This window comes from Pelophylax lessonae (genome assembly GCF_965119305.1).
Source record: "Pelophylax lessonae genome assembly, chromosome: 2".
Taxonomy (NCBI): Eukaryota; Metazoa; Chordata; class Amphibia; order Anura; family Ranidae; genus Pelophylax; species Pelophylax lessonae.
Genome location: NC_138769.1, coordinates 742,532,466 through 742,549,312, shown reverse-complemented (window position 1 = coordinate 742,549,312; position 16,847 = coordinate 742,532,466). Strand labels below are relative to the sequence as shown.

At 41.2% G+C, this 16,847-nt stretch overlaps 1 protein-coding gene across 1 annotated transcript in view; it reads right to left on the bottom strand.

Annotated features, from left to right (window-relative positions):
* Window positions 1–15,242, bottom strand: part of LOC309548362 (uncharacterized protein) — a gene marked incomplete at both ends in the record, with an annotated part of 275,124 nt that extends 259,882 nt beyond the window's left edge. The window contains one exon of the mRNA XM_082248300.1: window positions 14,991–15,242. Coding sequence (XP_082104426.1) covers window positions 14,991–15,242 — 252 coding nt within the window. The remainder of the gene's footprint in view (window positions 1–14,990) is intronic.
* Window positions 15,243–16,847: the final 1,605 nt, after the last annotated feature.

Genomic DNA, 16,847 nt, shown 5'->3' with positions numbered 1-16,847 from the left:
GCAGCCACCAAGATTTCAAGCACAGGCCTGTAGAGCCCATTCAGAGGTGCTTGTGAACTCTAATTGGCTGCCCCCAGATTCAGCAGAACCCATTACCCTCCCCCCATTCACAGCCCAGCTCAGGGTTCAGATGGAAACGGCAAACTTAACAACTACCCCTGACTTTTTTTAGCTGTTTTTTCAGCAGAGACCTCTTTAATTTTATTTTGGACCAAACTAATCTTTATGCTGACCAGTACATCACCACCAACCCAAACTCATACCTTGCCAGGCCATTCGAGTGGAAACCTGTCCCGATTTCTGAATTTAAGACTCCTTTGGAACTCACCCTTAATATGGGCATTACAAAAAAAATTATGAATTGCAGTCATATTGGTCCACAGACTCAGGGCCGGTGCAAGGATTTTTGACACCCTAGTTGAAACCTAATTTTGCCCCCCCCCCCCACCCGGCTATGCTCTTGACTCCACCACCTTTGCCCTGCCCATGTAATGCATATGCCTACCTGCCTCTACACTGACCTACCTAAACTGACCTACCAAACCACTACACTGACCTGCCTGCCCCCTACACTAACCTACCCCACCCTTATACTGACCTACCTGACTACTACACTGACCTACCTCGCCCCCTACACTGATCTGCCTGACAGATACACTGACCTACCTGACTCATACACTGACCTACCTGACCCATACACTGACCTACCTCGCCCCTACACTGACCTACCTGACTCATACACTGACCTACCTGACTCATACACTGACCTACCTGACTCATACACTGACCTACCTCGCCCCTACACTGACCTACCTGACTCATACACTGACCTACCTGACTCATACACTGACCTACCTGACTCATACACTGACCTACCTGACACATACACTGACCTACCTGACTCATACACTGACCTACCTGATTCCTACTTCCTTCCCTACTAACACTCCCTTCCTCCCATCCCCCACACAGACAGCTTGATGTAGATCAGATGAATCCTGATCCGTACCTCTTCTTGACTTCATCGTCCATCTCATCTGGGCTCTCCTCTCTTCAGCAGTGGGCAGGCTGTGGGTAGTATTGTTTAGAACTCGAAGTCCTTGCCAGCGCCATGCAGCTGCTCTTTGGTGTCCTCCGCTGGCCAGGAGGTCAGGTAACAGTCACTCTCCCAATGCTTCTGTGATATCCGGCCATCCCTGGTGTCATGGTTCCTGGCTCAGACCCTGCACACATGGTTTGACTTCTGGTGACGTGCCTGTCAGCTACCTTCCTCTGACTGGGCTGCAGCACCACTACATTTTACTGCCTCAAGAAATGTGATAGGCCACCAGAAAGTAAAGCTGCGTAAATTCCAGTATATTCACCATCATTTGTAGACAATATAACTTTCACACTAACCAATTAATATACATTTATTGTGATTTTATCTGAATGTAAGACTTTTTGGGGCTAACCCTTAACATGGGCATTGCAAAAATAATCAATTGCAGTCATATTGGTCCAAAGATCCGATTCATCATATGCCCGTGTTCTCTGCTGCATCCATCGATGACTGATCAATGTATCGGCTCATTACCTGTACCATGTGATCACTGTGACCAATCACAGCAGATCACGTGACATTTGTAAACACTGGATGGCTTTCTTTCATGCCATCCATTGTGTACCTTTGTGTAGCTAGCTGTGATTGGTCACAATGATCACATGGTACAGACAGGGTCAATCACAGCCCATCTGTACCATGTGAATAAAGTGACCAATTACAGCTAATCATAACAAAACAGACACAATTAATCAGTTTCATTCAGTAAAAATGGTTGATCAGATTAGTAAAATGTACTGGTATAAACAATCATAATTTAAAAAAAAAAAAAAAATTATGAAAAAAAGTAATAACTGAAAAAATATTATTTATTAACCACTCTGCAACCGCTCACAGTAATACTACTGCGGCAGAGTGGTTCGTTATCGTCCAGTCACGTAGTATTAACGTGACTGGACACTCCCCCTTCTGGGCGGCGCTTGCGCGCCGCCGGAGGCTCGCTCCCGCTGTTTTCATTCACAGCGGGAGTCGGGCCAGGGGAGGAGCAGCGGCGATCGCCGCTGCTCTTACCCGATCGTCGGGGATCGAGTCTGGAGATCCGCCCGCTGTGTGTAAACACAGCGGGCGGATCTCCATAGTGACAGGGAGTGACAGATCGGACTGTTCAGCATAGCTGGACATCCGATCTGTCCATGAATCACTCAGTCACCTCCCCCCCTACACGTCAGTAAGCACCAGGCATACATTAGCCCCTCCCTCTCCAATAAAATTAACCCCTTCCCTGCCAGTGTCATTTTTACAGTAACAGTGCATATATATACCACTGATTACTGCAGTAATGTCACTGGTACCCCCAAAAGTGTCAAAAATGTCAGTCAGGGGTCCGGTCTGTCCGCCGCAATGTCGCAGTCCCGCAAAAAAAATCGCAGATCGCCGCCATTACGCGTTAAAAAAAAACACCAAAAATGACAGAAATCTTTCCCTTTGTTAGTAAACGCAATAACTTTTGCGCAAACCAATCAAAATACGCTTATTGCGATTTTTTTTACCAAACATAGGTAGCATAAAATAAATTGGCCAAAAATTTTTAAAAAAATTGGTTTTTACATCTTTTTTGGGGGGAATTTCATATAAAAAAATGTTAAAAATATTGTTATTTTTTCAAAATAAACGCTATTTTTTTGTTTATAGCGCAAAAATTAAAAATCGCACAGGTGATCAAATACCACCAAAAGAAAGCTCTGTTTGTGGGAAAAAAAGGACGTAAATTTCGTTTGGGTACGGCGTCGCACGACCGCGCAATTGTCAGTTGAAGTCGCACAGCGCCGAATCGCAAAAAGTGGCCTGGACGGAAGACAGCAAAATCCTCCGGTTGTAAAGTGGTTAATATATATATATATATATATATTTTTTTTTTACATAGTGTCACCAGTTAGTGTCCATGATCACCATCACACCCATTTAATGGGTGTGATGGTGATCATGGACACTATGGTGAGGATGACAAAATGCTAAAAAAAATATGAAAAATAAATGTTTTTTTAATTTTCTCAAAAATTGTGACAAAAAATTATAACTTTAAAAAACTTGCCATGCCTCTTACTAAATACCTTGGACTTTTTACTTTCCAAAAGTTATAATTGGGGGGGGGGGGTATTTGTACTGTCCTGGCATTTTCAGGCCAGAAGAAATAAGATCGGCCGTCAGTATATGAGGATTGATTGATTTTCAGTAGTTACTCATACAGTACTTTGTAGACACGATATCTTTCCTACAGACTAAATAATATACTCTGATTTGGGTCATTTTTATCAAAAATTAGCAGAATACATTTTGGTCTAAATTTCTGAAGGAAGATTATTAATTTTCAAAATGTAATAACAGTAACAGAAAATATTTTTTTTTCAAAATTTTCTGTAGTTTTTCATTTATTTAGCAAACAATAAAAGACCCAGTGGTGATTAAATATCACCAAAATAACACTCTATTTGTGTGGGAAAAATGATACAAATTTCTAATAGGTACAATAGACCCATTAGACCACGTAATTGTCATTCAAAGTGTGACAGCTCTGAAAGCTAAAATCTAGCCTGGGCAGGCAGGAAGGAGGTGAATGTTCCCGGTACTGAAGTGGTTAAAGTAGCACAGTACTGAATTGCAAAACAAGCCCTGTACATGAAGGGGGTAAAACCTTCCAGAGGTCAAGAAATTAATAAATCTTGCTTTAATTGTACACAGTTTGGTTTTAGTTTTCTGTGATACTTCTTGTGGCTGCAGTTCTTCTGATCTCCACAAGGTGGTGATCTCACTTATACAGAGACAGGAAGTGAAGTGAGGTACAGACAGGAAGTGAGGTAAGGTACAGACAGGAAGTGAAGTGAAGTACAGACAGGAAGTGATGTGAGGTACAGACAGGAAGTGATGTCAGGTACAGACAGGAAGTGATGTCAGGTACAGACAGGAAGTGAAGTGAGGTACAGACAGGAAGCTCCATGAGAGCGGAATTATAGAGAAGACGTTGCTGGAAGTATCAGCGGAGGAGGTAATGAGATTGTATTTTATCATATCTCCCATCACTCTCCCTTGTAGGACTCCATATTTCTCTGTCCCTCTTTTCGGTCTGATGTACACACAGACATATGAACATACAATATAACGCCACAAAGTCTTCATATCGCTCTCAGATTTCCCTCAGATATCAGATTATTTCATGTACTGAAGTGAAAACACTGATATAAAAGAAAAGTAATGGTGAAATAAAACATAAGTGGGTGTAACTGATCACATTGTCACCAAACGTCACCCCCAAATAAAAGTTTTCCCTGTAAGGGTCCGGTCACACCAGGAACTGCACGTTTCTCATGAATTTCCACATGTGCGTTTACATGCGTTCCCAGTGCATTTTTTAGCATTGGGAAGGACAGGGGATCAAAGGAGACAAACTTGTGTTTTGTCCCCAGAGTCACATTGCGTTGTGTTTAGTCCCATGTACATGCGTTTATGTACTCACAAAATCAGATACTTAAAGACTCATCCAAACCACATGTCAGTGTTTATCATCCACCTGGATGGAGATCCCTCTTTGGATGGGATGATCCCTCTGCACAGTGCTGGACTGGTGAAGCCTGACAGGGAGAGCAGCAGCTGCTGCCGCTATATCACACAGGCAGGCCGCCGTATGGACTTTTTATTTTATTTTTTCAATTTGCAAAACCTTGTGACAAAAGTTGAGATCTGCAAAATACTCCCCATGCCTCTTATTGAATACTTTGGGGTGTCTACTTTCCAAAAGGAGGTGATTTGGGGGGTGTTTGTACTATCCTGGCATTTCAAGACCTCCGAAACTGTGATAGGTAGTGAGGAAGTGAAATACACCCTTTGAAAGCCTGAAGGTGGTCATTGGATTTTGGGGACCTGTATGTGGCTAGACTGCCAAAAAGTCTCTGACATGTGGGATCCCCATACTCAGGAGAAGTAGCAGAATGTGTTTTGGGGTGTAATGCCACATATATCCATGGCTTGTGTGAGAAATATATCATTAAAGTGAAAACTTTGTGTCCAAAAAAGAAAAATTATTATTTTTTCATATTCAAAAACCTTTTTGTGATAAATAAAATCTTCCATGCACTCACCATGCCTCTCAGCAAATATCTCTGGGGTGTCTACATTCCAAAAAGGGGTCATTTTGGGGGTTTATGTACTGCCGTGGCATTTTAGTACTTCAAGAAATGTGATAGGCAGTCAGAAAGTAAAAGCTGTGTAAATTCCAGTATATATCCCATAGTTTGTAGACTGTATTGTATTCTGCTACATGTCTTTGGTTAAAAAAAAAAAAAAAAATTTCTTAAATTAATGAAAAAATTTGATTTTATTGGATATTTTTTTATAATAGAAAGTAGAAAATGTTTTTTTTTTTTTTTCAAATGTATCATTTATATAACAAAAAAAGAAACCCCAGTAGTTAGCAAATATCACCAAATAAAATCTTGTTTTTTGTGAAAAAATGATGTAAACTTAATTTGGGTACAGCGCTGCATGACCGTGCAATTGGCAGTTAAAGTAGCGCAGTGCAGAAAAAGTAAAAAATGCCCTGGTCATGAAGGGGGGGGGGGGGGGGGGAGACCTGCTGAAGCTAAAGAGGTTGTTAAATTGCATTTATGTGCCAAGAAATAACTTTAATGTATTTTTTTACTTAATGTTTGCCTTTTATAAAGCATTGCTCTAATATCATGTAACATAAATAAATTAGAACTACCAACATTTTATTCTCTAGGGTGTCTGCTGTCAATAGATATATAATATATTGGGGGTTTTAAGTAATCTTCAGGATATAAAATGATTTTTAAAACATGTAAACAAAAAAATTAAAAACATAAAAAAATGGCTCAAGGACTCAAGTGGACCCTTTATTACACACTGAGTCCAGGAAGCCACAGAGAGACCACGTTTCCCCTGACTTCCTCTCCAGGCTGTGATGCCACTCTGGTTGGGCGCCACCTACAGTGGAAGAAGAAGACTGCACCTGCCTACATCTGCTTTATGCTTTGTCTGATCAGGATGACGGGCATTTCCCCCTGAACGCAGAGTGCCCTAAACACGAGGTAAACGTGGTGCAGCATTTAGCCCAGTCCAGCTGTAGACTTTGACAGGCTGCAGGCAGCGGGGGTGGGCGCTGTACCTGTGCCTACCAGGTGTATTATAACACCAGCATTGCACACACAGGGGCTGGACCCCCCATGTACAAGGGATGGAAGAGATACAATCAGCTTGTCACCCATTCCACCAGACTCCTATAACTGGAAGATTACATTTTTGGGTGGATGTGTTGTAGAAGAACCCAGACCACGGTATTGTATGGTGAATATCATCCAACTTTATTAATCATATATATGTGACACTTTACCAACAGAAGAAAAGAGAGAGATTGTTTACATTTCAAGGATATATTTATACCATTTATATCATCTATGCTAGGAAACTGATTACCATATGACACGCCCCTCATTAATGCCAGCCCCGCCCACTTATGTAACCCTCTAAACATCCAAATCCCTGTAAATTCCCAGAAGACACTTTCATCTTTTATCCATAACAAGCTCATTGGGTAGAAGATAACCCCGAGCCCCTCCTGCTCATTCCCACACAACAAGTCCATGTCACCATCTACAAGGTTAGAGGACCTGAAGGAGAACAAGACCATGACCACCAGGACCATCGCCTGACTGAAGCCATGCTCACATTTCTTTCTAATGCTTCTTTTATGGTCTCCTCAGATACAGATCTGGCAGATGTACATTAGTGTAACCCTTTCACTCAAATCTGTGCTTGACCATCTTTTTTGGGGTACAGAGGTGACATTAGGGGTTTAACGTCTCTTTAAAAAGGACCTGTGGCCAGCAATATGCTATCACATGAGGGGCTATCGACCCCCTATGTGAGAGAAATAAAGTTGAGGGAAAAGTTAAAACAAACTTAAAGTATCACATTGTAAAAAAAACACAAAAAATGTACACTCCCAGTTCCTGTGTACAGATACGAAACGCCAGTGTTGGGTGCGGTTATGTAGGAAAACAACAATCACACGACACATCTTACATATCGCTGCTCACACCAGAGTGAGAGGAATAACTCTAGGGACATCATTCATGGATAACTATTTAAACTGATGACCTGTAAAGGATTTTAGAGCGTCACCTATGGGACATTTTTGGTACTGAAGTTTGTCACCATTTCAAAAGTCCATCCAATTTTTAGAGTTTGACATGTTTGGTATCTATATACAAGACACAAACCTCATATTTTATATTTCACCAAAGAAATTAGGTAATATCTCGTATTTGTGTGCACTAAAATGAGTGTTACTGTTTTAGTTTTTTACAGAAAATATGCATTTGATAAACACTTGCGCTAATATCATGTGACAAGGAAAAATGGCAACTACCACCATTTTATTCTCCAGGGTCTCTGCTTTCAGAAGCAAAAAAAAAAAAAAAAATAATAATGTTTCGGGGTTTTAAACAATCCTTTGGCGTAAAAATGTGAATTTATCCATGTGCATAAAAAAAGCAATTAAGGCAGTGAAAGAAACAAAAACAGCAATGTAGAAAATTATTATCACAACTATAGTAACAACTAATGTCTGAGGAAGGAAACCCACCATATTACTCAACCAAGTTCCAACTAAACCCATCCAAGACAATGGATCCCACTTCCTCCATCCAGGTGACAGTTGGATCTCCTTTACCTTGTGTAGATATCTCCTTCTGAGATCCTCATGATATAAAATAAATGTACAACACTCTCTATGTGACACCAGATTGTAGACTCCACCTTGAGCTTCCCAGAGATAGTCAGCAGCCATGCAGTTCTGTGACACCACCTTAGGTGATGGAGACACTTCTGCTGTCAGCTCTGCTATAACATCAATGGTCTCATTGGTTATCTGATCCATGACTCCAGTACACGGGTTCATCCTAATTATCTTAGATTACTTAGATTCCCCATCCCGTCTATGAAGGGATCACTGCATAAAACATTTCCACTCCAGAGAAAATGTTTCTTCTCACTGGAAGGCCAGGGGAGTATTGGGAGAAATTGAGGCTTTCCCTTACAAATATGGGAGGGGCAACATAACCTAAAGTACAGCTATTGGTGGAATTAAAGGGAAGACATTTTAGGGTGTTCCTTCCACACAAGAAGTATATTTTATCTGGAAGGACTAGGAATCCATTGGACGAATCGGGATTAAACATTCTGCAATTACATTGAGAAACCATGAAATGTTACTGGCCTGTGATTGGCTCTCCTATTGTTAGCGAGGTAAGTGAGGCTTCCCTTGTCGGTGTCATTAATGGAATTTAAGAATCCATGTGAAATGTTTCTCCTTAAACCAAAAAGGTGACCCCCTTGGGTAGGTACCCATCCTGATATTCCTAATATGAGATTGTAGTCCCGGCTACTACAGGAAAGATGTGGGCAATCATTTACACCTTTTACAGCAGGACAGTAAATATCAGAACACAATTCATACATAAGACCAACAGCAGGAAGTCTGCTAACTTAAAGCGGAATTCCGGGCAGAGAAACGATTTTTTGCTGAACATACCCCCGGGACAGTCAGGGCTAGCACATTCCACAATGGCTAGCCTCTGATCTGTCCCGGTTCGCACTTACCTTTTAGAAGAAATACTTACTTAGAAAATTTCTTCCACAGCGTTTCCATCTCTGTTGTGGGCAGCTGAAGCCGGTGCGGTCCTCTTCTCTGTCTTCTTCCGCGTCTTCGTGTCCCAGAATGCACTGCACCGGCCCCTCTCGTCACTTCCGGCGCGGCGCCGCATTTAGCAGGGGAATGCGGCGTCACCCGGAAATGACGAGCGGGCCGGTGCCGTCGCATTGATTCCTGGGAGCTATGACGTTTAGCTCCCAGGAATCATCGCGAGGCAGGAAGTGACGGGGTGAGCCGCGGCACCGAGGGAGGAAGCAGTCAGAGGTGAGTATTTACGATCTTCAATAAAAAGGTGAGTAAACAAAAAAAAAAAAAAAAAATAACTATCCAATTCCTTTTCAGGTGAGCTCTACCTAGCGGAGGGGCACAAAAAAAAAAATCGTTTTTGTGCCCGGAACTCCGCTTTAATGTGTAATGCAATCTGTCATTATTATTCCCAGAGTTCCCTCTGCAACATCGTTTTATCACCTGTTATCCTGTCTGTAGATCTGTTATTTTGCCAACTTCTGTAACAGGGTGACAACCCCCATCATTCTGCAGTAACATTACACAGCAGCGTTGTCACCCTGTACAGGGAAGTCTTAGATAGATTATAAGTTAATGTGTAAGGTAAAGTCTACAGGCTTGGAAAGATCAGTTTGTAATTGGATAGAAAATTGGCTAAAAGATAGAATTCGGAGAGTAGTGGTCAATGATTCTCTGAATGGTCTAAGGTTATCAGTGGTGTACCCCAAGGTTCAGTGTTGGGACCCTTACTTTTTATTATATCTTTATTAATGATATCGGGTCTGGGATTAAAAGTACCATTTCAGTCTTTGCAGATGACACCAAGCTTTGCAGTGGAATAATTTCCCTACAGGATGTCTCCAACTTACAAGCTGACCTCAATGCACTGTTTCATTGGTCAACTATGTGGTAAATGAGGTTTAATGTTGATAAATGTAAAGTTAAGCACTTGGGGGGGGGGGGTAAGAATATGCATAAATCATACATACTAGGGGGGGGGGAAGAACTGGGGGAATCCATAGTGGAGAAGGATCTGGGGGAATCCATAGCAGAAAAGGATCTGGGGGAATCCATAGCAGAGAAGGATCTGGGGGAATCCATAGCGGGGAAGGATCTTGGGAAATCCATAGCGGGGAAGGATCTGGGGGAATCCATAGCGGAGAAGGATCTGGGGGAATCCATAGCGGAGAAGGACCTGGGGGAATCCATAGCGGGGAAGGATCTGGGGGAATCCATAGCGGGGAAGGATCTGGGGGAATCCATAGCGGAGAAGGATCTGGGGGAATCCATAGCGGAGAAGGATCTGGGGAATTCCATAGCAGAGAAGGATCTGGGGGAATCCATAGCGGAGAAGGATCTGGGTGTTCTGATAGATCCTAACCTAAATAATAACATGCAATGCCAAGCTGCAGTTTCCAAAGCAAGCAAAGTCCTTTCTTGTATTAGCAGAGGCATGGACTCCAGAGAGAGAGATATGATTTTTCCCCTGTACAAATCATTAGTAAGACCTCATCTGGAATATGCAGTTCAGTTTTGGGCCCCAGTTCTTAAAAAAGATATCGGGGAACTGGAGAAAGTGCAGAGAAGGGCAACCAAACTGATAAGAGGCATGGAGGAGCTCAGCTATGAGGAGAGATTAGAGGAACTGAATTTATTCTCTCTTGAGAAGAGGAGATTAAGGGGGGGCATGATCTTCATGTATAAATACATAAGGGGGGGGATATGATCTCCATGTATAAATACATAAGGGGTCCATAAAGTGAACTTGGCATTGAGTTGTTCACTTTAAGGTCAACACAGAGGACAAGGGGGCGCTCTTTATGTCTAGAGGAAAACAGATTTTGTCTCCAAAAAAAGGAAAGGTTTCTTCACCGTAAGAGCTGTGAAAATGTGGAATAGATTCCCTCCAGAGGTGGTTCTGACCACCTCACTAGATTGCTTTATAAAAGTCCTGGATTCTTTCCTGGGTGTACAAAATATAAATGGCTACTAGGATTTATAGGTAAAGTTGATCCAGGGAATATCCGATTGCCTCTCTGGGGATCAGGAAGGAATTTTTTACCCCTGCTGTAGCAAATTGGATCATGCTTTGCTGGGGTTTTTTCACCTACCTCTGGATCAACTGTGGGTATAGGATTGTGTATATGGGATTGTATGGTTGGGTTTTCAATACTGTTTTTTTTTTAATTGGTTGAGCCAGATGGACTTATGTCTTTTTTCAACCTGACTAACTACTGACTAACTATGTAACTATGTATAAGTAAGATACACAACAAATAAAGCCAAACTTCAGCTAACGCTTCTAAAGCAGGTTAAGGATTTTAAGGGTTAAACTTCCATATGAATTAAAACTGACAGTAAGCAACTCCTCCAACTGCCATTTTTTGACAAATTGCTTAACCTTCAATAGGAAGTAGAATAAAATAGATCAACTGGGAGGATCAACAAGTAATGAAAATGTTACAAGGGGAGACTCTGAAAAACAAAAACTTGTTTGCTAATGACCGATCTTTTAGACCCTGCAGGTCTCATTAACCTGTTGCCGACCACCTGCCACCTTTTTACTGCGGCAGTGTGGCTCTCCTTCACAAACTGACGTAGACCTATGTCGGTCATGCGCCTGCAGCTAGGGGGCGAGCGTGCATGCTGCCGCCGGCACGTTCCTGCCCCACTCAGCGGCGGGTAAGCCGATGCATGGGTCAGGCGGCTCCAATCCCCGCTGAGAAACAAGGACGGTCGGATATTGTAAACACAGCTAACCATTCTTCTCCCTGTAATGATCACAGAGCTCCTTCTATATAGAATCACAGGTCTCTATGGTGATTTCACAAGCCACACCCCCCCCAGTTAGAATCACTCCCCTAGGCTCACATTTAACTCCTTGATCACCCACAAGGTTAACCCCTTCCCTGCCAGTGTCAGTACAGTGACAGTGCATATGTATAGCACTGATTACTGTAGTAATGTCACTGGTCCCCCAAAAAGTGTCAAAAATGTCAGTAAGGGGTCCGATCTGTCCGCCGCATTGTCGCAGTCCCGCTAAAAATCACAAATCGCCGCCTTTACTAGTAAAAAAAAAAAAAGAAGAAAAATTACTTAAATCTTTCCCGTAGTTAGTAGACGCGATAACTTTTGCACAAACCAATCAAAATACGCTTATTGTGATTTTTTTTTTTTACTAAAAATATGTAGCAGAAAACAAATTGGCCTAAAATATTAAAAAAAATTGATATTTAATTTTTTTTTTTGAGAATGTTATATAGCAGAAAGTGAAAAATTTGTTTTCTGTTTTTCAGAATTGTCGCTCTTTTTTTGTTTATAGCGCAAAAAATAAAAATCGCACAGGTGATCAAATACCACCAAAAGAAAGCTCTATTTGTGGGGAAAAAAGGACATCAATTTTATTTCAGTACAGCAATGCCTGACTGCGCAATTGTCCGTTAAATGAAACACTGCGCCAAATAGCAAAATATGGCCTGGTCATTAAGGGGGAAAATCTTCCGATCCAGAAGTGGTTAAAAAAAAAACTGCCACCTAAAAAACATCACATTGTCCCCTATGTGATGAAAGGGAAGTAAAACAAAATTTACAAATATTTTTATTTATTTTTTTTGCAAAAAAATTGGTTACACCCAAGCACATAAAATCCTCCCCCCCCCCCCTTCCCGGAAGAAATTTTGAGGCCCTCCACCTCCATATATATGCTCATAGAAACGTAAGCGCATGCGTCAGGGGCACCTACGTGTGAAAATGTGGATTGCGATACACATGTTGCCATGCACACGGGAGTGAAAGCATTAATTCTAGCACCAGACCTCCTCCATAACACTAAACTGATACACGTAGGGGGCTTTTTAAGCATTGTGATCGGTAATTGGCTGCGCTAAAACAACAGTGATAAAGACCCAAATCAATGGGATGACAAAATCAATAAACATCAATTATAAATCATGAATAGAAAATAAATCTTCATAAACTAGTGACACTCGTGTGGTTCATAGTGGTATATCAACATAAACAAAAAGTTCATAAGTGTCCATAAACAAAGTGATGAATGAAACTGAAAATTGAAAACAACGTGCTTCCAAATCCAAAGTGTAAATCCACCTCCAAGTGAAATTCCTCCTTACCAGACGGAAGAAGTAAGATGCCAAAACATAACAAATGTGCTGAAAACAAAATGGAAATCCCACAGTGCTCCAAATCGCCTCGTGAAAACACCTGAATTGGTCTCTTACCAGATAGCAATCAAAAAACGCTTGTAAATTGCTCCCAGAGAACACTATCTTCTCCTCCTCCTTCACATTCAAAAGAGTGTCTCCAATATGCCAAGCTGCCGGTCACTCTGTGTGATCTGATATGGAGAAGATCCCATGCTGTCCCTATGGTGGCCGTGTGTTCAGGATGGAGAAGCTGTTCAGCCTGCTGGAACCGTAAGCATTGCCTATAGAAAATATAGGGGACTGAAGTTTGTTGCCATTTCACAGGCACACACAAATTTAAGGTTTGGCAAATTTGGTATCCATTTACTCAGCGCAACCTCTTTTATATTTTACCAAAATATGGGTAATTTATTGCATATGTTCACCCTAATGTTCACGTTTGTTTTTTTGTTTTTTTACTTAAATTTTGTGTTTCCTATACCTTTAAGGTAATATCGGGTGACATAAATTTGAACTACCACTATTTTATTCTCTAGGGAGTCTGCTTTCAGAAAATATATAATGTTTGGGGTTTTACATAATTTTCAAGGCTAAAATGATTTTTAAACGTGTGCAAAAACTGCAGAAAACGGGTCAGGCAGCAAAAAGGTTAAAGTGAACCCCAACTGGAGGAATGTCAGTCCTCAAAACACACTTCACACTTGGTAAGCTCTGAGCTCTTGCAGTTGTGCTGTGTGAATAGTCTATGGAGATGAATAATAGCTGGACAGAGGAAGAAAACGACAAGGACATTCTTTCTTCACCAGAAGGAATCCCTGAGACTTTCAGTAGAACCAAATGTAACACAAAGTAGCCAGCTGAAATTAAATGGTACTGTTAAATGCATCCCATAAACAGCAGAAAGTCAGTGTTGAAGGCCTACAGCAGCTTATAAAGTTACTTTCTTACTGAACAGAGACTTCTCCCTGGCTGGTGTCCCAACCACAGACCTGCCTGCAAAGCTGTCATCCATGAGAGGAGATGAAACATGGAAAGGAGGCATTGATCATGGGAGAGGAAGTTTGGATAAGGTGAGCATAGCTGGAGCCCCAAAGCCTGGCATATGGTGTATCAACTGTCAGAAGAACCTGGAAGGGACTCTCCCACTGAAGTTTGGCAAGATGCCATTGGATCCCATCCTAGTCTCTGGTACTGAGGCAGTGTTGGTCATGTATTCGCTCAGGCAAGGAAGAAAACACTTGGGAACATGGCTCAGTTAGTGAATGATGAAAATGCATTACATGTTCAGTCAAAGCTCCATAAAAAAATAAAAAGATGAGAATCATGAGGAAAACAGTTCAGTCACTGATACTTATCTGAAAAAAAATAAAAATAAAAAAGGTCTAATATTTACAGGCCTTCTAGGTGTGTGTCTGATGGACATAAGCACTACAGTTAGTGTATCCAATCATTACATTCCAGTTTGCTCACAGCTTTTAGTTTATTTTTTTTCTAAAGTCACATTTTATCTTTTCACGTCTTCCCTAGCTTGTAGGATGACATTGGGGCTGTGAAACTAATGGGACCCCCGCAAATCCTTTATTATTCCTCCTTCTTCCAGATTTTCCCCTCTGCAGCTGAAGCTTATGATTCCTCTGGTGATACTTAGCACAGCATTTACTGTATAATCTTTGTCACATTCAAAGCATTAAAATGGCTTCCTTCCAGTGTGAACCCTCTGGTGTCTGATAAGAGCTGACTTCACTGAAAAAGCTTTGCCACATTCAGAACACTGATATGACTTCTCTCCAGTGTGAACCCTCTGGTGTCTGATAAGATATGACTTCTGTATAAAAGCTTTGCCACATTCAGAACATTGATATGACTTCTCTCCAGTGTGAATCATCTGGTGTGTGATAAGATGTGACTTTTGTATAAAAGCTTTGCCACATTCAGGACACTGATATGGCTTCTCTCCAGTGTGAATCCTCTGGTGACTGATAAGCTCTGACTTCTGTATAAAAGCTTTGCCACATTCAGAACACTGGTATGGCTTCTCTCCAGTGTGAATCATCTGGTGTGTGATAAGATTTGACTTAAATGTAAAAGCTTTGCCACATTCAGAACATTGATATGGCTTCTCTCCAGTGTGAATCCTCTGGTGTTCGATAAGCTCTTTCTTAGTTATAAAAGCTTTGCCACATTCAGAACATTGATATGGCTTCTCTCCAGTGTGAATCATCTGGTGTGTGATAAGATGTGACTTCCGTGTAAAAGCTTTATCACATTCAGAACATGGATATGGCTTCTCTCCAGTGTGAATCATCTGGTGTGTGATAAGATGTGACTTCCGTGTAAAAGCTTTAACACATTCAGAACATGGATATGGCTTCTCTCCAGTGTGAACCTTCTGGTGTGTTATACCTTTTGCCTCCATTGTAAAACCTTTATCACATTCCAAACAAGAAATATCTTCTGAAATTACTTCTCATATATACATGGATTGGACTTTACAGTAAAGACATTGTCACTTCCAGAGCACTAAAATTACTTCTCATTTGTTGTCCTCTGAGGTTGGATCAATGTTGAAGAGAATTCAAAACATTCATGACATTTAGAACACGGATAGGTCTTGTGTCCTGTGTGAATCTTCCAGTGAACTGCAATAAAGACTTTCAGTCCCTTATAACATCCATATGGCTTGCTTCTCATGTAACTTTGTTGTATTGTTGTAACAAGACAAGCATGACCAACAAAATGGTTCATCAATCCACCTGTGCAGAAAAAAACAGAAGTCATAATTCTATAAAAAGGGTTAAAAAAAGTTGCTTCCATTTTTAACATTTATTATGCTTCCCGCTGGGCCTATTGTAATATGACAGCCAAACAGGAGCCCCATTGTTACATAGTTACATAGTTAGTGAGGTAGAAAAAATACATCAGTAAACCCAGTTAAACCTGTGTGTGTGTGTGTTTGCTGCTAACCGAACATTGTATACCCCTGTATGTTGTGGTCTGTAAGGTGCCCATCTAATAGCTTTTTGAAACTATCGATGCTCCCTGCTGATACCACTGCTTGTGGAAGAGAATTCCACATCCTTACCGCTCTGACAGTTAACATTCCCTTACGTAGTTTAACCACTTAAGCCCCGGAAGATTTTACCCCCTTCCTGACCAGGGGGTATTTTGCGATTCGGCACTGCATGACTTTAACGGACAACTGCGCGGTCGTGCGACGCTGTATCTAAACAAATTTAGTGTCCTTTTTTTCCCACAAACAGAGCTTTCTTTTGGTGGTATTTGATCACCTGTGCGATTTTTTGATCATGCGCTATAAACAAAAAAAGAGCGTAAATTTTGCAAAAATAGCAATATTTTTCACATTTTTTTATATGAAATTCCCCCCAAAAAAATGTAAAAATCAAAATTTTTTAACATTTTCGGCCAATTTGTTTTATGCTACCTATGTTTGGTAAAAAAAAAAAAAATCGCAAAAAGCGTATTTTGATTGGTTTACACAAAAGTTATCGCGTTTACTAACAAAGGGAAAGATTTTTGTCATTTTTGTTGTTTTTTTTTTTACGCGTAATGGCGGCGATCTGCGATTTTTTTGCGGTACTGCGACATTGCGGCGGACAGATCGGACCCTTGACTGACATTTTTGACACTTTTGGGGTTACCAGTGACATTTCTACAGTAATCAGTGCTATATATATGCACTGTTACTGTAAAAATACACTGGCAGTGAAGGGGTTAACTTTTTTTGAAAGGGAGGGGCTATGTGTGTCCCTAGGGGCATGCTTTCTACTGTGATTGGCTGTGGCTTCAGATGTATGAACAGTGATCAACGGTTCTACATAGTAGAACCGTATGATCATCCTTCATACACAGGGGAGAATGACAGGCAGCTTGTTTACACAAGCCGCCTGAC